We start from the raw sequence: 24,819 nt of genomic DNA, 5'->3' as shown, positions 1-24,819 counted from the left end.
AGGGGTGTAGTGACGGAGTATCACAGGGCGTGACAGGGTGTGACAGGGTATGACAGGGTGTGATAGGGCGTGACAGGGTGTGACAGGGTGTGACAGGGTATAACAGGGCATAGCAGGGTATGAAAGGGTGTGACAAGGTGTGAAGGGGTGTAGTGACGGAGTATGACAGGGCATGACAGGGTATAACAGGGTATAACAGGGCGTGACAGGGTATAACAGGGTATAACAGGGTGTGACAGGGCGTGACAGGGTATAACAGGGTATAACAGGGCATGACAGGGTATAACAGGGTATGACAGGGTATAACAGGGCGTGACGGGGCGTGACAGGGTATAACAGGGTATGACAGGGTATAACAGGGCGTGACGGGGCGTGACAGGGTATAACAGGGTGTGACAGGGTGTGACGGGGTGTGACGGGCGTGACGGAGCAAAACAGGACACGATGACACAAGAGGGAACAACAAGAAACTAGAAAGTTCTTCCTTGCCCCGTGATCGAGCTTTGCACCAAATTTTGCCATTTTGCCACAGTTACAATTAATTCACGACCTCAGGAACAACACCTGCAGAGTTCAGCAGAGAACTGTGGTTTGTTTGTTTGTTTGTTTGTTTGTTTTACATTTTGTCTCCATCTTTGGCGCTCAAGGCTGGGTGGGGTGGGGACGTGAGGAGGACAGCACTGACCTTCATTTGACTGGGAGGAGGGCTCCTCCGGCAGGGAAGGATGAGAGTTCCCTTCGCTTTCTGACTGACAGTCCAACATGGCCGCCCTGGGGTACGAAGAGGAGGGCAGGAAGAGACAGACATGATAAACAGAAGAGACAAGAGGAGAGGAGTGGAGAAAATATTAGAGGTAGAGTTCAGAAAAGAGGATTACAGAAGGGTCACGTTATATTCTGGGCAACTGAACAAACCAAAAACCTGTCAAAACACACCTTTCACCTTCTGAAACAGCACATTTGATAAACTCATCCTGTAATAGTATGTTTTCAGGTAACACTTTATTTTGATAGTCCACCTGTTGACTCTCCATGAGTCTCCAAGTATCAGTGAAGATTGTATGTTATCTTCCAGGAGCACCCATTCAACAGATAATTCATATGCAGTCAACCAACAGCCACTAATCTATAAGGTGCATTTTAAAAGACTTTACAACAAGTGTCTGTTATCTATTATCATTTTTTTGCTCAACAAAGTGGAGCCTAAGGACGACCATGTGTGTCTCTCCTTCAGGGCGATGTATCTTGAAACCTATTGAGCATTAGTGAACGCAAATCACAGTCATAAATGCCACCAAAAGTGAAGACAACAAGCCCACTAGTGCACCTCTGCTCCCTCCTCAGCACACAGCGCATCACCAAACTACCAAACGTGCCCGAGCATGAGAGATGATCCTCACTGTGCCGGGCCGCGCTTTCCACAGGGTGCTGGTACAAAAACAGTCCCAGGACACCAAACCCAGGCCAATTCAAAGCATTTTCAACTGCCTTGTCTTTTAAAGTTGTTAAACAAATAAACTTGCTTTGCTACCGAACACAAGACACTCCTGAGGGGCAGAATATTTATTCACATTAATGTATTTTTTCCCCATTGACCAACTCTGATGTGGTGGTGTATGGTCGAGTATCATGTCCCTGAATCTCTACTGATAACCTGTAGAGCATCAACAGATGGACTGTCACAGTGAGGGTTTGCCTGTTTTCATCTGTATGAAGAGTCACGCCTTCTCACCCTGTGGTCCTGCTGCTGCAGCTCATGCTGGCTGTGATGCTGCTGGGCCCCCCTAAGGCGTACAGGCTGTCCCCGGGGCCCGACGCCCTGTACAGCTGCTGCTGCTCCTCTGGGTGCTGCTGCTGCTTAGAGCTGGCCTGGTCTGCAGAGGAGCTGCCCAGGGAGGGGAGGAGGATCTGGGAGCTCTCAGCCTTCAGTAACCCTGGAACAGAGGACAGAGGGAGGTCAGACACGTACGACAGCCAGCGCTCCCACTTCTGGAATTGAAAAAAAAAATGTCAGTGTCACAGGTAGTCAGGTTCAAGCACTGGAGGTTGAAATCTATGAATAAAAAGGTGCAGACTGGCCTTCAAATAAATCAAATTCCAGTCCGTGTAACTTATCTGGGATGTTTCCCATACGCAGACACATCTGTGGCATAACATGAGCATGGCCGGTAAAAACAGAAACTGATTTCAAATGTATCCTCGAGCACTTCCCCTCAGTTCTCTGCTGTCACACTCATGTAAATATTATATTTTTGTAATATATATTTGTTTTTTCGACTCGTTATCACATACTCTCCAAACACCCGCCCTCTCAGAGACTGTGGGTCCTGGAGAGAGACATTCTACTGACAGGCTTCAGTGCTCACAGTGACACCAGCCAGATAGATATTTATTGTCATTGTATATAAAAACACAATGAAATTTAATTTGCAGCACCAAAAATCTGCATAAAAAAGGGCATAAATAAAGCCTAAAATAATACACATGTATATTGCACAATAATAAATAAATAAATAAATATAGCTCAGGTGAATTGCACTTGTCCATCTGGTTGTATTGCACTTGTGCGGTTCATCAGATGAGTGTATGTGTGTTTTATGGATGATGATGGGGGGGGTTAATTCTCACAAACATGACCACAGCCTGAAGTGTTTATTTACTCTTCAGGTCTATTTCCCCGCCTGTTTTCATGCATAACTACCGTCACTGTTTATTGGGCTCTGAGAGCTTCCAACACGCAGGTGAGCCGTGCTCAGCACCGTGCAGAGACTGAGCCCTGCTGAACGGGCTGCTCCCACTACACCTGCAGTCTAGACGCCGGGTCAGGGGTGAGGTGAGGAGTGCAGACGTCTGGGAGGAGCCGAGAGCAGAGCAGATGATCCTCCGCACTGAAAAACACCAGCTGAGGTGGTTCGGGCCCCTAGTTAGGATCGTCCCGGGCGCCTCCCTGTTGAGGTGACAGCCGACAGGGAGGAGACCGCTGGGCAGCCCCAGAAGACACTGGGGGGGACTGCACATCCCAGCTGGTCTGGGACCGCCCTGGGGAGGAGCTGAGGATGTGGCCCGGGAAAAGGACGTCTGGGCTGCCGTCCTCCGTCTGCCACCACGACTTGGTCCCAGATAAGGGATGAAAATGGATTTTAATTTAATTAAAATGTAGAATGATTACACGGATCTTAGGGTCTGATTTTTTTAAAATTGTGGAACAAAGTTGGATGAGGAGAAAGAAGAGTTGAAATAGCTTGATTTAAACAAAAGGGTTAAGGAGGAGACTGTTACTTGACATCGCTCTCTCTCCCTCTGCTCTGCTTGAAGTTTTTGGCCCTGTTAAAAAGGTTTTTTCCTTGCCGCTGTCGCCCCATGCTGCTCTTGGGAGATTCTGGTTCATGGATTTGGCCAGTATCTGTTGGGTTTCTGTAAAGCGCCTTGAGATAACTTCTGTTATGATTTGATGCTATACAAATAAAACTGAACTGAAGTGAATTGAAATCTTCTTACTAATCCTCACCTGCAGTTTGGCTATGTGACCATCCAGCAGAGTCACAGATTTCAGAAGGTCAGGAGGAATGTATGGTGGTCAGTAGGGACAAAATATTAACAGACAAGAATTCAAATTTTACTGCGCCAGAAAGTTACTATGTGAGCCTTACTGATTCATTTACCAAGGATGACTTTTAGCAATATTTGGTGATCAGTGTGCGGCAGTGCCACAGCAAACCCGGGGCCTCTGGCTGCACTGTGACTCACCCTCGGCTCCTACGAGACTTTCTCGAGGACGAAGGCTGAGCTCTATGGGAGCCTCTCCCTCTCTCAGCTCTGTGTCCGTCTCCTCCGGGCTCCTCCTCCTCACCACCAGGCTGCTGCTGCCGTCCAGGACAGGGGACAGAGACTTCTTGGCTACAGACACACAGAAACACATTCAGCTCTTTTACACCGGACAGTTTCCTGCCAGAAATCTTGACACATATGCAAAAACAAAGTGGACAGCGTGTGTATTACCAGGTGAGGAGCTACTGGCTATTAGATGTCAACCTGTGTCTCCTGTGACATGGGTCACACAATTAACTTATTATGAATGGATCAGTATCAGATTTTTACAAGATGATTATTATGTCAAAAAATACCCTGTTACTGACAGCTTTAATTAAAATAAATTGCTGAAATATGCAATAATTAGTGCTATAACAGAAAAAAAATCGATTGTATTTTTGCATTGCATTTTAGTATTTTGGGGGAAAAAAATGCAATGCAAAAATACAATCAACTGATTTTAGAATAATACAATAATATAATAAACCCCCACAATGAGGGTTTGTCCTGTTTGGTTTGATGTGAACTTTGGGCCTATAAAGTTGTTGTTTGCTTAAATAAACAAGAGCAAAAAAGAAAGCTCATATCTGCAGTCTTCATTTTTCTGCAGCACACAGTGGATCTCTCCACCTCAGCAGCAGTGATGCAGAGAGGCTCACCCGGGCGGTAGTGTCTGGACCGGGCCATGGCAGCTTTTGCCAGCAGGTCGAGGTCATTGGGCTTATGACAGGCTAGCAGCTCTGGATCAGGATGATGGGAGGGTATCTCCTCGACACCGAAGGCGCCTGATAATCCAGGTCTGGGTTCTCCAAACCCTCGAGCCTCCAGTACTTGACTCTTGACATCGGACATCTTGCTGCGAACCTCGGCCATGTGGGCCTTGAGGCGGATTAAGACGTTGGAGTCTGGGGCTGATCGTCGCACTGCCTGAGGCCGGCGCTCTCGCTTCCTGGAGTGAGGATGGGCTGCGACCAGACAAAACAAAAGGGAAGAAGAGATGTAGGGTAAAATGGTCGAGCTGAAAAAACTAGCTCCTGCTAGCTACTCAAAAGTGTTCTCACAGGGAAGGTGAGATCTCCGTTTAGATACGTTAGTATGGGTGTTTAGTTAGACATTCATCTTGAATAAAATGCCTTTTCAGAGTGATATATGATAAATATAAAAAATCTGTATAGGGGTTTGTGGTCTTGCTCAAAGACAGTTTGCTGAGACACACAGCTGTTGCTCTGTATCTAATTTGGTACAAGATGGCCTCTCTTAACAGCAGGGCGTCCTGCCACCTGGCCACAACCACTTACACTAGTCCATTCTACAAATTGTCTCAATAAGTACTTTTAGTGTTATTCTAACCTTATAATGCAATAAACCATACTCTCCTCATACTTCCAACTGCAGTCCCCATTATACTGTTATACACTTACAACTGTTTCTTTGTTAGAGAAACACCTACACTGAATATGCATAAAACTCAATATGGAATAAAATTAAATACCACAATATTTTTGACTAAATATCTCAATATTGATATCGGCGATACTGTGGGCATGACTATTGGTGCTTTCGCAAAATATTTACACAGTGACAGTTTTGATAAATAATCACCAATAATGCCTATATAATGTATAATAGCTAAGCAGGTAAAGGGAAGTATCAGAACAGCGAAAACAGTCAGGTAAGTTCAGAACATTTCATCACTTTACAGTAATTTTTAAAACTCTAAAAAGGATAACACTTACGCCATAAGATATGAGGATATCCACAATCCCAGACAATATCCAGTCTCATATCATGATTGATATAATATAAATATAATTCCCAGCCCTACTTAAAATACATAAAGCGCACAACATTAGCAGCATGAGACGTCTTAGCGCCTGGATCTTGGATCTGGTTTGCATCTCTGCAAACAGAAAACGTGCGTACAGCTGAGGAGACTCTTCTTTCTGTGTGTTCTGTCTCCCTCTGAGGCCAAATACCTCAGAGTGGAACGACAAGGCTGCCCCATTCCAAAGTCTCCTTCACATGTGCCCTACTTTTGTCTGCATTTTAAGAACAAAACCATCCGTGTATCCTTAGCAGCCTTTTCTATCATCAGGGAAAGCCACATCAAGGATCTGGGTCTTCTGAAGGAGGGGGGGGGGCTCTGACTTGGGGGCCAGCATTTGTCATGTAGTTGCAGGTAGCTTAGCACAAGGAACTAATTATTTAAACAACCTACTTAAGGAATATATATATAAAAAAAAAAACAAAAACATAGGAACATATTCTTCCTAATATGATAAGGTAAGGAGAAATGGCCAATATGCAAAATGACAAGATTTCTCCTTTAAGGGTGAATAAACAAGCATTTTTTAGCGTGATCACTCAGGCATTTAGGTGTGATGAATGAATGCCACTGAGACGGGTGTGTCTGCAGACCTTGGCTGTGCAGCAGGGAAACAGGAGGCTGAGGCTGGAGCCCCCACAGAGACTCCACACTGCTGCGCTCCTTAAGGTCCAACAGCTGGATGAGGATCACCGGGTCAATCTCCAGGAGGCTGTTGTTGCCTGGCCCAACGGCACCACCAGCACCACCAGCACCACCAGCGCTACGGCCGGCAGCAGCACTCTGATGTAAGGAGCAGACCCCGGGGCTGGACCCACCTGGGAGCACAAAGGATTAGGCTGAATTCACACAGGCACAACCGCAAGGAATCTCATTCATTTTAAATAGCAGGGTCTGTGTGTTTTGGCCGCGGCAGACTGTGCCACAGAGAGTTCAGGAAAAATAAAATATATATTACATACGCCAAGTTTACCAGCTAGTAAATCTGCTCAGCTCTGTCAGAATTAACATCTAGGTAATGTCTAGTCAGGTGTAATTATGGTGTTACCACAGCATTTTAAAACTCACTGCCATACAGTGCCTTAAAGATCAAACTGCTTTCATTGAGTTCAAGTTGCTGCTTTGTTGTTTTCAAATCTAAAATGTTGACATCTGCCGTGAGATTAGCTGCCACTGGCTTAGTGCCACCTGCCATTATTACTGAGGAAAAACAGTCATAAACAGCGCTGATACGACTCTAAGCAGCAGTGAGACGATCTATCGAGTTGTTAAGACTTGTAATGAGGGTCACGCGTATGAATATCAGATTTACATGATCCATTCTGAATGACTAAATGAATGACTAATGACTGAGAATAAAACCACAATGTGCTGGTGTGCAGTTTCAGCCCTCATACCTGTGGCTCCGGCCAAGTCATCAGGAATCTCTCCCTCTTCTGCATCCAGGTTCTCACAGAACTCCACGTCATTCTCTCCTGACCTGTTCAAGTACACACAAACATGCTTTAGGATTACTGGATTACAGATTACCTTTTTTCCCACTGGTGCATAATAATTTAAAAAGTACAACGATCCAGAATTCACCTGGTTTCCACTCTTTAACTTGATGCAAAAAGTCAGAGACGATGCAAAACCAAAAATTCAAATTGCAAATAGTTGTCTTGATAGTTATCATGCCTTCCTTGCTGCAAATGACTTAATATTTCATGAGCTTTTCGCCACTGTTTTCAACGTTTTCAGAGAAAGCGCTAGAGTGATGGTAAGTCAGACATTTTGAGGAACTTTAACACATCTCCTTTGATTTTCACGCTTTAAAAACTCGGATTTTCTCGCTCTTATGCTCGACACTCTGTGGTGACATCGATAACGTTGCTGCTGCTATTTGTTAAATTATTGTTTTCCTCTTTGGTCAGCTCCTCTTAACACAGCCAGGAAAATAAGTCCAGACTGCACTCACATCAACAGGAAATACCAGCTTCTACCAACGGATAATATATTCATCTCAGCTCATCCCTCTCTCAAATGCACCACATGCATCTTCTCATAAAAATATCAAAAGTTTGCTGTTAGCCGCCCTGCACACTGGTCATTTAACGGCGCTTTGTGCTACGGCACATGAGAACAGGGCCCAAAGCTCCACAGTGTGGGCTGGACAAAGACAAGAACTCATTTCTCCTCCTGCCCATGAAGTTTATCAATGAAAAATCACAACGTGGCAACACATCCCACCTCCACCCTGCATGAACACTGACCTGCTGCTGGTGTGTGTATGACGTATGGTGTTCAAGAGGCTGGGCGGGAGATCTGCATGTGTTGTTGTCATGTCTGAATGGCAGAGTCACGACAATGTTACAGTATTTTAAGTACTTATTTTGGGTTATTTTTTCTTTTCTTTTCTTCCACAACCTACCACATCAAAAATTCAGAGTCTGCATCCTTCATAGCAGATACAGAAAATTGTCTTTTTTTTTTTTTTTTTTTAAAAAAGGACCATACCAGTGATTTTGAATGTTTAGAAGTGGTTACAACAATTTCCCCACATTTTGCACTGCAACAAACCATTGTGCAAATCATATGGGGGTACTAAAGGTTTCCCAACATATACTCAAAATGACTCAGTTTCTAAATACAGTGATGCTGCAGATGGAGCTGCTGTTGATGCACAAATAATTTCCGCCCCGGCTGACAATAAAGTATCTCTCTATCTATCTAAATTTTAGGGTGAAACATCCGCCTTTTAACCTTCTGCTTCTACGACTAACAAAGTCATTGCTATTCAAAAACCACAGTATTAATAATTGGCTTTGTAAAGCAAACGTCTCCCTGTCAGATTATTTTCCAGCAGTGATGATGTTCCACTTCTGCTCAGGTTCAGGTCATTAAAACACACCGGTGCTGCTGCTATTGGGAAAACTAATGTTGACTTCATCACAACGACGGAATACTGATGTGAACAAAGTTTGAAATCTCTGCAAGTTCATTTTCATATTGCAGTCGAATAAATGAAAAACCAGCGGCTGGATAAAAGGTAGGAAAATGATATCAGAATTCTAAAATACAACCGTTTGCTTTGGGAAAAGATTAGCAGACACATGAAGCACATACATTTCATAGATAACAGGCTGAAAATGCAGAATCAGTGGTTTGATCCTTCAGCCTGTGATTTAAAGCTTCATTATTCTTTGCCTACATTGACCTCTGATGCAGAAGATTCACAGCTGACTTTTCCTGCACTGATAGAAGTATCAGCTAAATGCCTATAATTGTAATTAGGATAAAGAATAGTTTATGGGCAAGTCGTGACGAGCCAGTCTTCTACTTGGGGGTCTCTGGGATGTGCAGCGTGTGTTTGCATGTCTGTATATTCAGTCACGTTTGTTTGTGCGTATATTTGCGTGTGTGTGCAGAGCGAGCGGGCTTGCTGGGTGGGGGGCTGGCTGAGAGGCTGCATGCCGGCTCGCTGGGTAAATGTGTGGGCGGTTGGGTGAATAGCCGAGTGTGTGGCAGGCTGAGTGGCTGGCTGGTGGGAGGCTGGCTGGCGGCCAAAGCTAAATATCTTCGTCATTTTGTTCACACATTGGGCCTCATTAAATCAGGCGACATACGAGCAAATTTGCTTTTATTTCCTTTGAACCAACGCAGAAAACTTTTCGACAGTCTGACTCGTTTCAGGCGTACACAGAAAATATGCAACAATCCGAGAGCGCACATAAATGATGTGTAAACTCTTATCTGGAATATTTAATCCTTTCATTTATGGAACCACCTCCCTTGTTCACACCTGTACTAAACACCAGTCACTTGTGATCGGACCACTTGTGAATGGCTGCAGGAGTATCCTGGACTGGAGTGACTCGATAAACAACAACGATTTATTCGGTGCGAACAAGACGAACATTTCGACGCTCGTCCGTGACGTGGAAATGCGGTCGTAAATCCTAAATCACAAGGTGGACTTAGATGGTACTTTACTCAAACACTGATTAGGTTTACTGTCAGTCACCAACTGAACTGTCAATGAAATTTTTTTTAAAGTTTTTTTTTTTAGGCGTTTCTGTTTTGACAGTCACAGCAGAGGGAGAGACAGGAAAGGCAGGTGAGAGAGAGGGAGGGGGCACCAGAGAAATTAGGGATGGCGAAAATGGAAAATTTTCTTGGTCGACCACCGGGCCTCATTAATCGGTTTATTTCGGTTAACAGAGAATATTATTTTACTGTCTGTAAAGTTTACAGACAGTCAAGAACGCGACCGTGTCCGTTCTGTACCACGGATGTCCCCTCAGCAGGCCCAAAACCAATTCAGACAGAAGATAATATGGAACACAATTCATCCCGAAGTAAAATATTGTACATAGCTGACATACTATCCTACAAACATTATGTAATTTATGCATGTTGCTTACTGTGGTGTAGAAGAAATCTCTCTCTCCTCATGAAAAATATTGTCTCCAGATTCCTCGATGAGTCTGCTTGGTGGTTTTATGACTCTTGCAGACTTGCCTGATATATTTTGTTCTAAACTCTACGTGATCACCATGAGCTTGGCTCTCTTCTCCGGTCTGTCTCTACCGAGCTGAGCTCTGTGCGTAATGACGTAATCCAAGCCCGGCAGAGCGTCCCGTCACCATGTTTACCGTATTAAACTGCATGTGGGTTCATGAGCAACGTCTTAGCTTTCAGGAACAGTTGGAATTTTTTCGATAGAGCAAACTTTACGGAAGTTACGGTATTTACACTATGACGTGCGCATTTGTGTTGGCGACGACACGTTTGGCCTTAAAATTAACCGACAAGATGATTCGGTTAAAGTTCAAACGGTCAACAACCGGTCAAATGGCCACCGGTTAGCAACACTAAGAGAAATGTCTCTGTAATTTGACTTTTTGTTAAATTGTTTCTTGCTGTATTGCATGTAGAAACGGTGGATTTAAAACGTCAGCCCTGTGATGGACGTCAAAGTCTGCAGCCTGCCTGTTTTTCTGAGGTGCCATCACACACCATGTTTAAGCTCTGCTAGAGGAATGTACTTCTGAAGGATCGCTTTCTATTCCAATGTTCTGTGCAACTCAGCAGAAATTTGGTGTAGTCAGTGATGATGACTGTTTCATCAAACCTCAAGACCTTTTGGGAAACTGACTGGTTTGGACCAGAATCCTAAATTTAATACCTTTTAAGGAAGTTTCCAAACATTTTAAGACCTCATGGCCAGGGGTGTGAAGGGGTGTCAATTCAGCGGCTGACGCTCAATGTGAGATGATATAGTTATGCCCATTTAACACGATCGGTTACATCACAACGCTGTGTTTCTGTTTTAGATGCTCGGCCAGTTTCCTCATGTTTCCTCTGTATTTTATCTCATACCGGCATTGTTTGCATATGGCCTGTGATTTGTCAGTTGACCCGTCTTTTCTCTAGAATCCTAAATATTTCCACACTGCTGGGTTGTTTCAGAGAGGGGAGTTGATATCCTTATTGTACGCTTCTTGTTTGCTGGCTGCAGCTGCCATTACCTGCCTGGGTCTAGCTCTGTTTGAATGTTTAGGAAGGTAACGTGCATGAGAATCTCAAAATAAAGACGTATCTCCAAGATGATGATATGGATCGATCACAGAATTCAAGCTACAGAAATTAATATCTTGAAAACCGCAAGACTATTCTAATAACAACGTCAACTTTTAATACTTTTCAAGATAGCTAATTTAGGACACAAGCTCATTGCTGTGGTTTGCCCAGTCATTTAACCAAAATGAAGCCAAAAAGAAACTAAATTTAGACAATAAATATAAAAAAAAAAATACTATCTAAGAGTCTGTGCCAGATTTTGTAAAGGGGGCAGGCTCTACTTTCTAGAACTGGCCACCTGTACAGTACAGGAATGTGAGAAATGATACTCACATGGTTTCCTCATCGATGTCGTTCTCCTCAGTGTTGCTGGTGGCTGTGGAGCTTCCTGAGGTGCTGCTGCCGTCCAGCGGGTTCACCTCCTCCTCTGTCAGACAGTCTACCTCCAGGTCGCCATCGGACAGCTCCTGAACAACACACAGTGACACCACAATCACAGCACATCCACGACTCCAGGCTCAAACAATGAGTTCAAGTTAGAAAACCGAATCTGAATGTAAATTTGGGGAAAAATCATCTGATGAGCCAACATCCACTCCGATGCAGCTTAGAAACCAAAACAACAGAAAATACGTTGGAAACTCAAACCCTCAGACTAAAATATCAAATTTGATATCTCACAAATTCACAAGCAAACTGAACACATTGATGCTCCCCGGAGAATGAACCCTCTCCACTTTGGTGACCTCGTGACTTTTCCTGCAGCGTCGTCTACAGGACAAAATGTGAAATTTGTGCACAAGATGTCACTATCACTAAATTCATTCAGCATGATGAGCCCATTACCGCTGTTTTAAAATCACTCTTAAAGAAGAAAATGTGAAACTGGATATCTCAAAATCAACTGTTTAAATTAGTATGGAAGCATATTGATGTCAAGATGAAACCTGTCAACTTTGATGACCTCACAGCTTTTCTCCTGCTCCTTTTTTTTTTTAGGCCAGCAAACCCCAATCTCCCACTAACTTGGACTAACTCAACATGCCCTGAGCCAGTACTGGAGGACCCAACCTAGTTATTCTGAGAAAAGGTCAGAGAAAAAGTGCCTTGACCAGATTCATCAATATGCACACACATATCTTTCTTATTATGGGGCCGCCGTGGCTCATGAGGGCTTATCAAATATTGTGCCACATATCATGTAAGCGTCTTTTACCCCTTTTCCACCAAAGCGGTTCCAGGGCTGGTTCGGAGCCGGTGCCTGACTTAGCACTGGTTCTTTTTTTTTTTCGACCGCTCAAGCACCGGCCAAACTGGTTCCAAACTGGTTCCAGGCAAGCATCAACTCCAAGCAGGGGCTAAACAGGAGCCAGAGAAAGAACCGATGACACGGCCCACCACGTCATTGGTGGGCGGGGTTACAGACCCAAACAGGAACAGCGAACGCTATAAACGTAAAGCTAAACATAGTCGCCGTTCGTTCCGACCGCAAATACGACGGGTAGGCAGCAATAATTGCGTTTTTCGCCTCTGGATCGCAATGTAGGCTTGTAAAGACACGAGCAGTATTTGCATCACTACGATGGCTCGTCCATTTGTCGTCCATGTTGGTTGTTGTGATTCCAAGTGAGCGTCTGGCACACCCACGTGATCACGTTTTCCGCTGACGTCATGACGTGGCTCTGACTTGGCTCCGCTTGCCTGTTGGCCGATGGAAAAGCAAACCAGTTCTTTGTTGGAACCAGTTAAGCACCGGCTCTAGCACCAGCTCCGAACTAGTACCAGGCTCTTTTTGGTGGAAAAGGGGCATTTGAGTACTTAGAAAAGTGCTATATAAATTCGATTTATTACTATTATTATTATCATCATCAAGGCTAAGTCACAGCGGCCGAGGTTTGATCCCAGCCCGGGCACTTTGTCATCCTGTCTCTTTTCTTTCTGAGCTATACCCATTTAATAACACAGAAATGCCCCAAAACATATTTCTTATGTCTCATTATATGAACGCATCATGAACAAGCTGTCAGTGATTTGCTGCTGACAGCTATCAGTGAAATCTGTGTTAGGATCCCTGCCACGAAGCGTTCTCCTCACATTAGACTCATCCTGCCGGGTCTTGTCCTCGTCCTCTCCTTCTTTAGGACTGGTCAGAGTGGTCTGGATGTCATCTTCACTTTTGGCAGAATGAGGGTCTCTGACAGAGCTCACAGGGCCTGCTGCCAGCCTCAGGTCGGGGGGGGAGGAGCTGCGTGACGTCTGCTGGCGAAACAACTCGATGGCCAGCCTCTGGAAGTGACAGTTACACATCGACATCAATAAGACTGACAGGCTTTTCACTTTTCAGAGCAGCACCAAAGAGACACTTAAGCTGCAGAGCTGTTGTCTCCTCGACCCCTATTATAATGCTGTTTTTTTGCCACTAGAGGGCAGTGTACGCACCATCAAAACCAGAGTCAAATGAGCTCTTTGGCTATTTAACACTGGATTACCCCTTCAGAATTATTCAGCTTTGTAAATCTGGATTGGGGCAGTTTCTTCTGTTCTGCCTTGAAGAATCTGGGGGAAGCTGCTGGGCCGCTGTCTGCCTGATCACGGTGACGTGCAATTTGTTTTGTGCAGAAAGCAGTCTTATGCTCCCCAGGGCGCTTATTTAAAATTGGTCTTAAATGTGACTTTGTATCAAACCAAATATATTGTTTCTCTACCATTTTAGTGGCTGTTGTTAGGTATAACTTATGTAACTTATATTTGTCGGAGTGTGCGTCTTCCCCATCGGGCACATGATGTGATCTCAGTTGTGTCTGATGCTTCAGCTCTCATACAGCAAACACTCTTTTTGGTTATGTTGTCTAGTCTTAGACCAAGCACTTAAGAGATTATAATGTATTTACTTTAGATTCAAGCGATGCTTGAACAACTGTAAATATCACAAATATACACCATAAATGTACATTTTATTTATTTTGATCATATACCTCAGAGGACCTTGTCTAAAGCGTAGATATCTATTAAACGTTCACTTTTAAATTCTATGTGGCATAAAAGTTTATCGCTGTAAAATGTCCTCATTTCAGGCTAAAAGGATGCAAGTACAAGAACACAAAATCATACACACACACACACACACACACACACACACACACACACACACACAGCTTACCTCTTTGAGGTTGTTGATCTGCTGGATGTAGCTGGACTGCGCAGACTCCAGCTGGCTGATGTACCAGTGCTGGTCTCTGCACTTCTGGAAGAAGGTGGGCGAGCGAACCTGGTAGCTGCACAGCATCACAACATGACCTGATTACTGCTTACAGTCAGCTGCTGAACACTTCATTACTTCATGTTACTGGGATATTTTATAATAACAATAATAATAATAATAATAATAAAGCTTTATTTGTGTAGCACGTTTCATACAAGAATTGCAGCTCAAAGTGCTTCACAATAAAAAGAAGAATTATTTGAAACACATTAAATAAAACATTAAAAAGAATAAAACACAGTGCGGGGTGGAATTATGGAAAGGCTAAAGATGAGAAATTTGAAATAAAACAAAAGATGCAAATAAAACCATAAAAGACAACATGGTGTGGAGCTCGTTAAAGGCTCGAGTGAAAAGGCAGGTTTTTAGTCTTTTAAAGATATCTAGTGAGCTGCCAAACACTCCTGTGTGTGTGTGTGTGTGTGTGTGTGTGTGTGTGTGTGTGTGTGTGTGTGTGTCAGCCCACCGGAGGACCAGGGTGTTGCTCTGCATGTTCAGGTAGCCCTCGCTGGCCAGCAGGTCCAGTCTGAAGAAGCGGTTGTAGCCCCAACATTCCCCAACCTCAAAGTCAGAGGCGAACTCCCGGATGATGTTCTTGGTGGGGTCGCTGGAGGCCTGGTGGACCATCTCGACACGATACTCGTATCTACACAACACCATCACAGGGGGAAAAAAATCACACAAGAAGACAACAAAGACCGGGTTTAAAATCAGGCTGACCAAAATAAAGGAAAACTGAAATGTTGTTATTGAAAGCTCTAAAACTATAAATGTTCAGTATAAAATAAATACGAATGGAAAATAAGTATTTAGGGATTCATTTTGCTAATGTTGTTCATATTCCTTTAGGGTCAGTGGTTCAAAGAGAAAAGAGAAGTTGGGAAGAAGAAGATGACAAAGAAAGGCAGGGTTTGGACAGAAAAAACAAAGACGAGGTTTACAGGGAAATGCGACATTTGTGAGGGACATACTTTGACGTCTCAGGGAGTCCAGCAGACAATTCCAGGAATACAGACAGGTAGTTTCCACGGACCACACCATTACCATCCTGTGGAAACACAAAGAATGTGAAAATAAGAATAAAAACAACACACATTCACACACACAAATATGTGAAGACAGAAAATGACAACTGGCTAATATCAGAAATCATCCTTACAAGGCATCCATGCCTTTGTAATGAAATTAAGCTATTAACCCACAATATTTATTTCTAAACTGCTGTACCTAGTGTTGGGTTGGGAGTGTGAAGGCTTTCAGACAGACCTACATTAAAATGTAAAATGTTATTGTGCTCCTTCATTTAGAAAATCTTGTGGCATCAAGATCATTTTTCTAAAGAGTCGAAAATCTAAGAAGCAGCACTTTAGATCGCGTGTCGTGATAAAGTCTGGCGTAAGAAATGACACGAGCCTGCAGTGGTGCAACACATCAGGAGGAACTGAGAGACTTTAAAATGCAAACATGTCTCATTTGGTTAAATAACTGCTGCCTCAGTTCCTCCGTCCTCGTATCCCTTTTCCTCCTCCTCTGCTTGCGTACGAAGACGTGAGGACGACTTGCAAAGAAAGGAGCAGAGGACGTGCATATCGAGAAATGAGAATAAGGGACAGGATCTGAGGAGACGACAAACGCAAACGGGACGCAGAGAGAAAGAAAGCAAAAGATGCAAAACAGAAATCAGGGAACCGAGACAAACGTGGGAAGCTGTTTGTTACTCACCGGGTAGACTTTAAGTCTCCAGCAGAGTCCAGATATTTGTAGAGGAGGGCTGTACACCGGGTCAGCACGCTGCCTCAGGGTGCTACAAACACAACAATCACACACACACACACATCACAAACCCTGTGGAGAAGCTCGACATCTTTTCCAACATTAAGCGATGACCTCGATGGACACATTTTTAAAATCTCTCTTTCAGTTATTAATAAACCATGTCGTCAAATCCTCTGCATCTCATCCAAAATACTCTTCAGGCTCATCCTGATTCTGGGTGCTGGCCCTGGAGCTCAGACTTGATAATGTCTCAACCTGCTTTATTTTAGCCCTGCTTTATGTCAGCGTGAAAATACACTGAGTCTAGGCGTCCGTGTTGTCCTGTTTTCCCTCAGAAGCCATTTCATACCTGCATGTATGTCTTCATTCTGTTCTTCAACTCAAAGGGCACCTCTGTCTATCTCTGGTTCATTTGTATTTTAAACCAATTCAATTCAATTTTATTTTTATTTTATTATAACCACATTATCCTTTTCGGAACTTCAGATTCACTTTAAGAAACACAAACGAATTTACAAGTTATCAAGTTCACAAGTTAGTTGATTTCATGTTGCCCGGATGACCGGAGTGATGCAGCACTCTTTGCTCACTCTGTCACTACTAGTGTTGCAAAGGGGTGGAAAGTTCCCGGTAAATTTCCCGGAAAGTTTCCGAAGATTCCTGTGGGAATTTTCACTCTGAGATATTGGACATTTTCAGGAGATTTTTGCTTTCACTCTTTTTCCAATTTTTCCGAAAATTCCCAGGAATATTCAGCTCGGGAATTTGGGGAATTTTCGTTTTTTTTTTTTCTTGTTATCCATTTGAATGAGGTGTTTAAACAGTTTTCATGGAAATTTAAGCTTGGGAAATTTGGAAATTTTCATTTTTGTTGTTGTTAAGGTGAATGGGGAAAACATAAACAATAATCAATAAAATGAATGTCAGCATCAATATCACCACTTTTTTTAGTTGCTGAGGGGGGCATACAGTGCTGTGGAAAAGTATTTGCCCCCTTCCTGATTTCTTATTTTTTTGCATATTTGTCACACTTAAATGTTTCAGATCATCAAACAAATTCTGATATTAGACAGAGATAACCCGGGTAAATATAAAATACAGTTTTTAAATGATGATTTCGTTTATTAAGGGAAAAAGGCTATCAAAACCTACCTGGCCCTATGTGAAAAAGTAATGCACCAGCAAGTCCACCTCTGAATGGCTTAAAAAAACAAAAAAAAAAAATGAAGGTTTTGGAGTGGCCTGGTCAAAGTCCAGACTTAAATCCAATTGAGATGCTGTGGCATGACCTTAAACAGGCCTTTCATGCTCGAAAACCCTCCAATTTGGCTGAATTAAAATATTTCTGTAAAAAGGAGTGGGCCACAGCGATGTAAAAGACTCATTGCCAGTTATGAAAATTCCCGAAAATTCCCTGGAAATTCATTCTAATGTAACATGTTTGCATGCATATCTGCTTATAACAAACCAAAATGTTTATTATGTATACATGTGTATGACCGGGTGAATGCAGTGAATATAAATTCCTGAAAATTCCCTGAAAATTCCCATTTATTCCCATTTATTCCCATTTATTCCCGTTAATTTCCAAAAATTCCGGGAATTTTGCAACACTAGACACTACAGATGATTATTCTGATTTTTATTCTGATTTTTCTGCTCTGTGTGTCGACTTTGTGCAGAGGAATCACTCGTGTTGTGTTAAGATGAGGAGGTATAATTTGAAGGAGTTTTGGCAGTAAGATCAGAGGTGCTGTCTGTGCCCAGGACTGTCACTACTGTCACGTCACTAAACACGGTTTAGTTTAGTTTATTATTAAGGATCCCCGTTAGTTGGTGCTGTAGTATTCAACTAGTCTTCCTGGGGGCCACAAAGAACAACAACAAAACATACAAAACAGTCAATCACATCATCTACAATACATCATACATTTACAAATACAATTCTAATATACCTGATGTTAAAACGGTTAAAACAAACATTTAATAATTTTCATAAATCTAAAAATTCATTTTCTCTGAACACAAAACAAAACCAATTCGACATACAGCCGAGTCAACATTATAATCTAAAGTAAGATTTAAGTTTCTTTTTAAATACCTGCTTACTTTCAGTACAACAGAGATAGTGAGGCAGACTATTCCACTATATAGAGTTACTGCTCTATAGATAAAGGATCAAGGCATTTGTTAGATGTCACGACACATGACTTACCTGAAGTTGGCCAGAACAAAAGTGCTGGAGTCGTATGCAGGAACCAGCTCGCTGAAAATGAACAGAAAGGTGAAAACGCAACAGATTCCCACATCACGGTGATCATTCTCTGAATAAAATCTCCTCTACATTGTCAGTCATCCATAGTCAAATATAATATAATATATAAACCACAAACGAATAGTCGTTATTTCACCTTGATGCCACAGTTGAGTGTTTTATTTTTCGTTTTTTTTTTTTTGCCAGGCTTTGAGAGACGACAGATTTGCTTTAGGCTGAGATCAGACGACAGGAGTTTTAAAGTCAGTTTGCATCAGACGCATGAGGAGAAACTTCACAGACGTTCTTCTCTCTGATCTCAAACATGCACAAACTACAACAACTGGAAATAACAGCACATTTATCATACCAGAGGGAGCAATAGCTGGGCATGCAACTGTATGCACAACCATAACAAAATTTAATTCATTCATTCTTTCTTTCCCTTGATTTCAAATAAAATGATTTTTGTTACCATCAGTGGGTCTGTTTTTATCAGTAATTATATATCGTCATCAGTGTTATCTGTTGTAAAGTGCTGTGTTGCTTTGCTCCCCTATTGGCCAGGAAACTCCTGATAAAGAGATTTTTGATCTCAGTGAAGCCTTCCTGGTTAAATAAAGGCTAATTGAATAAATACATAAATAAACAGTAGGTTTTACAGCCATATGGTGTTGTATTATATTACTCTGCAGATATAAATATAATTGTTTACAAAGCAAGCTGAATGTTAATGTCTTAATGTGTTAATGTATGCTTTTCAGTTCAGCCTCTTTCGATGTGAAGTAAAGGCTGAATTATGCTTCTGCCTAAGCCGAGCGTACGGGGGTTGTGCGACCGCCGCAGAGCCTTGCCACGCACCTCTGAGAAATTATAACTACGCGGACTCCCCATCTACTGCTGCTCCTTTTAAAAATGGCGCTGCCGGCACCACAACAGGTAGAGGAGCAACCATACATCACATCACAGGGTGCATGTAGGTCTGCTGAAAAAAAAAAAAAAACAACGTGCACCCTAGCGTTTTGGCGGAGAATTGCTTAGCGTGTTTCGCAGAGGTATGTTGGACACACACGCCCTGCAGCCTTTAGTGTCTGCTTGGAAAACAGAAACCTGGCTTGTGCACCAACGAGCAGATTACCTGGTGAAGTCTGGAGGAACGGGTGTGGTGACGAAGGACTGCATGGGCTTCCTGTGAACCTGCTGGAACATGAGCAGGATCTCTGGGCTCTTGGAGATCAGCTCACTCTTACTGCAGGAGTGAAGCTGTTCCAACACACACACACACACACACACACACACACACACACACACACACAAAACACCACAGTCACATCTCCTGCCTTCCAACAAGCAGCCAAAACAAGCCCATGTTTGCCCCCTGAGCCATGAAATATAATTTTCTGTGTCCACTGCTCACTTTGATGCATCTTGGCACTAAATAGTCAAAACAATGTAATGATGAGCTATTTCTCCATGCCATGAGTCATGCATATGAACATTAATAACTAGATGAGTTGCTCATTTGGTAGATAACACAGTCAAATCTGTGATGAATCTGCACTGAACTACCGACCTGATGCTCAACCTCCTGCAGGAGAGACTCCAGCAGCTCAGTCTCCTGGGTCAGGGATGTCTTCTGGCCTGGTGGGAATGAAAGGTGTTTCTATATTTGAATGCACTAAAACATCAAATAAGTCATGAAACACCATGAAGTCATCCCCCGACACCCACAGTGGAGCTCCTGACCAGCCAGCCACTCGCCCACTGCACCGAGAAAACAGGATTGTTTTCTGAACTCATTTAACTCAACCTCTACACAAGTGGGACATTCATAAAGCCACATCAGGTCATAACCATGAATTACTTGTGAATTCTGCAGGACCCTGACCCTAACCCTCTCTCTGCCACATGCTTCTCCATCAACACACTCAGACATCTAGATAAAGCTTCATAATGAATATCTAAAGGAGCCAGAAATACATACTGAAATGTGTAAAAATATGCATGGATGTAGGTAAGGCTGGCATAGTTTTTTAATGTTTTTTACGCTGGTGCAACCTACCCAGATGGACACTGCTTTAGATAAAATGATTTAAGATAGTTTGAGAGGTTTGCAGGACATGCACACACCCTGGTCAGTAGTCATACTAATGCAGAGAGTGAGGCACAGCCTACCCATGAGGGTGATGAGTTTGTTCTTCAGCTGGTTGTCCAGCCGAGCGATCATCATCTCCACGGCGTTTCGGATCTCTCGAACTCGCTCGTCCTTTGCTCCCCTCACCGCCTCCACATTTCTCTCCTGAGCCACAAAGAACAAAGAGTCAGACCTTATAAAATGAGCCCTATGAAAGGAATAACTTAGAGATATTAGCTGTCCACTGAAACATCTACAACTTTTTATCATCTAACGGATAACACATCCAATCAGTCAAGAAACAAGCTTAACCCAACAGGCATCTAAAACACAGCTAAACTGCACCATTCAGCTGCAGCATTAAGCCTGTACATGTGTGTTGTACATAGGGTTGGGTGATATGGACAAAATCAAATATTATGATATTTTTGACAGAATACCTTTATATCGATAGTGTGATGATTTTGTATGGATGACTATTGGCACCTTTGCAAAATATTTACACAAAGAAACTTTTGATGAATAATTGCTAGTATTGTGGATATGGTGACCAAACAGGAAGAGAAATAACAGAACAGCTACAACAGTTCAGAAAATTGCATCCCATGTCCTGTAATACAGCCTTACAATCATTTCTAATTTAGTTCCAAATTCCCCTCGGGGATAAATAAATAAAGTATTTCTGAATCTGATTGTGATTCTGAGAACTTGTTTCTCTTTCTCTTTGGAGGTGATCCCATTTTGTGAAAGCTAAGCACATTCCTAAGACTGACACAACATGACCAAAGCACACATGGGGGTTGGTGTGGATAAGCCTCAGCAGACCCATGTAGGGATGCTAACCAGTGGCTGTTTGACCTGTTGTTGACCGTTTGAACTTTAACCGAATCATCTTGTCGGTTAATTTTAAGGCCCAACGTGTCGTCGCCGACACAAATGCACATGTCATATTGAAAATACTGTAACTTCCATAAAGTTTGCTCTATCGAAAAAATTCTAACTGTTCCTGAAAGAAGTTACTCATGAACCCACATACAGTTTAATAGGGTAAACATGGCGACGGGACGCTCTGCCGGGCTTGGATTACGTCATTACGCACACAGCTCAGCTCGGCAGAGACACACCGGAGAAACGAGCCGAGCTCATGGTGATCACGTAGAGTTTTGAACAAAATATGTCATGCAAGTCTGCAAGAGTCATAAAACCACCAAGCAGACTCATCAAGTCTGGAGACAATATTTTTCACGAGGAGAGAGAGATTTCTTCTACACCACAGTAAGCAACATGCATAAATTACATAATGTTAGTAGGATATCATGAGGGGACATCCGTGCTACAGAACGGACACGGTCACGTTCTTGACTGTCTGTAAACTTTACAGACAGTCAAATAATATTTTCGGTTAACCGAAATAAACCGATTAATGAGGCCCAGTCGTCAACCAAGAAAATTTTCCATTTTCGCCATTCCTAGACCCATGTGTGTCACTTGTGTGTAAACCAGGAAGCAGCTCTCACCACTTCCTGCACCAGGCTGATGAGCTCCATCAGGCGGCGGCGGAGCTTGGCCACCTCCTCGTTCACTTTGGTCACGTGCTGCTCGTAGATCTCCACCAGGGGCTTGAAGGTGTGGCCGCCATGCTGGATGCAATGAAGATGAAAATATACTCAATAATAGGAATGTCACGGAAACATTCAATAAAGATGCATGCAGAGCTCTAATTTAGAGCTGAACTATTGACTTCTGACCACTAGAGGGCGTTGAGAGCTCAAACTGCATCTGCAAACAAACAAAGTCGACGCTGCCTCCGGGTTCATGTGAGTCTGCCTGTACAAAACCCAATGTTTTGACGAGATGGAAATGAGCGATGCATTTCATTCTCACAAGGTTCCCTTTGGATTGAATGGATTATTTTGTCCCTGAGCTCCAATTTGAAATGTAGAGAAGCTGCAGACTTTCAGCTACAAGGGAAGCTGCTTTGAGTGAATCTTTTCTGTGGCCGCAGTGCCGGCTGCACTGACAGGGGCACTCGCACTGCTGATCTGAAATTTGGATATGTGTATCTGCAGAATGTGCAGTTTTAGAAAAACTCTGAATGAAGCTGAAGCAGCAACGGGTGAGGAGGAGGGCTAAGGAGGAGGTTATTTGAGCCAATACAGAAATTTAGAAAGCTCAAACTAGGAAATAACAAACAGGGTGGCTGTGATGCGGTGGAATGAAGACCCACAGTGATGACTCTCACATTGCAAGGGCTTGTTTTAATGTAAAAAAAAAAAAAACGTATATAAATAACCTGTTATATTGCTTAGTGCAACTTTAAAAGCTGCTAAGTCACATGTGCAACAGATAAACTCCTGATGAAATTCCTGGTAAGGTGACCCTCCAAATGTGCAAACCATTTAAAGGAACAGTTCACTGCTGAGAGAAAATCCACTCTTTAACTGCCCGCCCCCATTTCAGCTGAAACGCTATGGACTTCATTGTGGACGGTTTATCAACTTGAATGTACAACTTATAGTTAGTTCAACTCAGGAAATCCTACATCACTTGGCCACTGAAAAAGAGTGTGTGAAAAAAAAGTGTGTGAACAGTTACCATGCCACCCCACAGAGCACACTGATGGCAGATGCACTTCTTACAGGTCCAACAGAAAACACTCAGCTTCTCATGGTGGTTCTCACATCTGCAGTTTAAAAATATATATATATATTAAAAAAATTAAAAAACAAAAACAAACAGAGTTCATCAGATTCAATTAAGAACAACACATTTTTGGAAATTTTCTTAGCTTCTCATTACAACACAAGGATGCTTTTCTTGACAAATTAATTAAATGAAGTAGTTCATCACACCGACAGGTTGACATGCGAATCAAAGGCACAAAGTCTTTTCTGAGCCAGAGAAGCGCCGACAGAACGCTCGCCGTAATCTGATAAAGTGTCTTCTAATGGAGGAAAGGGCATGACAAGCCAAGTCAGCAACAACACAGGAAACCCAGGGGAAGAAAACCAGCAAGAGGAGGAGAAGCAGCGTGAGGGAGAGCGAGAACAGGAGCAGAGAGAGGAGGAGGAGGAGGAGGAGGAGGAGGAGGAAGTGAAGGAGGTCCTCACTTGTCCTTGTCGTTGTCTTCATGCTTGGAGAGGCTGCACAGCTGCAGGGTGTCCAGCTGCTGGGTGACCTCCTCCGCCCAGCGGCAGTTTACCAGCTCCCTGAGCTGCAGGGGAGCTCTGCCCAAACACACACACACACACACACACACACACACACACACACACACAAACAAATCTGTCAAAACTATAAATAAGAAAATTTTCAACAACAACCAGAAACCCAGTGTTTTTCAAAGTGTGGGCCACAGAGCATGCTTGGGTCACCGCTGTGAATCGTGAATATTTCCCTCTCTGGACTTCATACACTGTGTGACATTAAATGAGCACATACTGACAGAGTGCCTTGATGCATATGGACCTGTATGCTGTGGTGTGCTGACCTGTGTTACTAAACACACTGGAATATGTGTCACTGCATGTGTGTGTTTATGTGTGGTGACCATACATCACTCTTGGCACCAAATGAGAAAATATTAGAGCTGGTGGCAGTCCAATTCAAAAGAGACACAAACATAGTATGACAGTATTTCATGGTTGATGACAGTATTTATGTAATTAGAGGCAACATGAGCAGGATTTTCTTTAAAAAAAAAAAAAAAAAAAAAAAAAAAACCTATATAGGCAAAAATGATCCCTCTCTATCATCACTCTGGAGTCTCTAGCAGTGTGTATTGGTGTGTGTGCGACTTTCTTGTTCTGCTGAGCTCGGGACTCCTCTGGGCGTCGGCCTTTGGGCAGCAGGTGTGTAGCTGCCAGCCAATCACAGCGCGCCATGCCAGAGTGATGGCACCACATCCAATAGGAAGCTATGAAAATCTCAGACGTGGACCGCGAAAAAAGGAAATCTATCGAGGCAAAATGCCAAGCAGACAAAGCTCGTTCCACAGCGAGAGCGAATCTGGGTTTGGCTTTCATCTGCTGGTGAGCACTGAGGAAGAGGAGGAGGATGAAGAGCGACGCCACGCTGGCCTGTTTTCTATGGGACAGGGAGGTGCCAGGGGACCAAATTTCTCCTTGGACGGCAGCGGAATGTTTTCATTTTGGGCTTTTTTTTTGGTTTTTTTTTGTAGAGGCACTGATTTTGGG

General features: G+C 43.1%; 1 protein-coding gene across 1 annotated transcript in view; it reads right to left on the bottom strand.

Annotated features, from left to right (window-relative positions):
• Positions 1-24,819, bottom strand: part of trim37 (tripartite motif containing 37) — a 33,826-nt gene that overhangs the window by 1,301 nt on the left and 7,706 nt on the right. Inside the window, exons 5-23 of the mRNA XM_030068798.1 lie at positions 23,734-23,850; positions 23,219-23,306; positions 22,141-22,263; positions 20,665-20,788; positions 20,063-20,130; positions 19,628-19,752; positions 18,451-18,501; positions 16,182-16,263; positions 15,431-15,507; positions 14,926-15,105; positions 14,358-14,472; positions 13,292-13,483; positions 11,531-11,664; positions 7,033-7,115; positions 6,229-6,453; positions 4,470-4,775; positions 3,748-3,897; positions 1,733-1,934; positions 686-771 (exon numbers count right to left, since the gene is read on the bottom strand). Coding sequence (XP_029924658.1) covers positions 686-771; positions 1,733-1,934; positions 3,748-3,897; positions 4,470-4,775; positions 6,229-6,453; positions 7,033-7,115; positions 11,531-11,664; positions 13,292-13,483; positions 14,358-14,472; positions 14,926-15,105; positions 15,431-15,507; positions 16,182-16,263; positions 18,451-18,501; positions 19,628-19,752; positions 20,063-20,130; positions 20,665-20,788; positions 22,141-22,263; positions 23,219-23,306; positions 23,734-23,850 — 2,528 coding nt within the window. The remainder of the gene's footprint in view (positions 1-685; positions 772-1,732; positions 1,935-3,747; positions 3,898-4,469; positions 4,776-6,228; positions 6,454-7,032; positions 7,116-11,530; positions 11,665-13,291; positions 13,484-14,357; positions 14,473-14,925; positions 15,106-15,430; positions 15,508-16,181; positions 16,264-18,450; positions 18,502-19,627; positions 19,753-20,062; positions 20,131-20,664; positions 20,789-22,140; positions 22,264-23,218; positions 23,307-23,733; positions 23,851-24,819) is intronic.

This window comes from Myripristis murdjan, chromosome 14 (genome assembly GCF_902150065.1).
Source record: "Myripristis murdjan chromosome 14, fMyrMur1.1, whole genome shotgun sequence".
Classification (NCBI taxonomy): Eukaryota; Metazoa; Chordata; class Actinopteri; order Holocentriformes; family Holocentridae; genus Myripristis; species Myripristis murdjan.
This window is presented reverse-complemented; position numbering and strand designations above follow the sequence as displayed.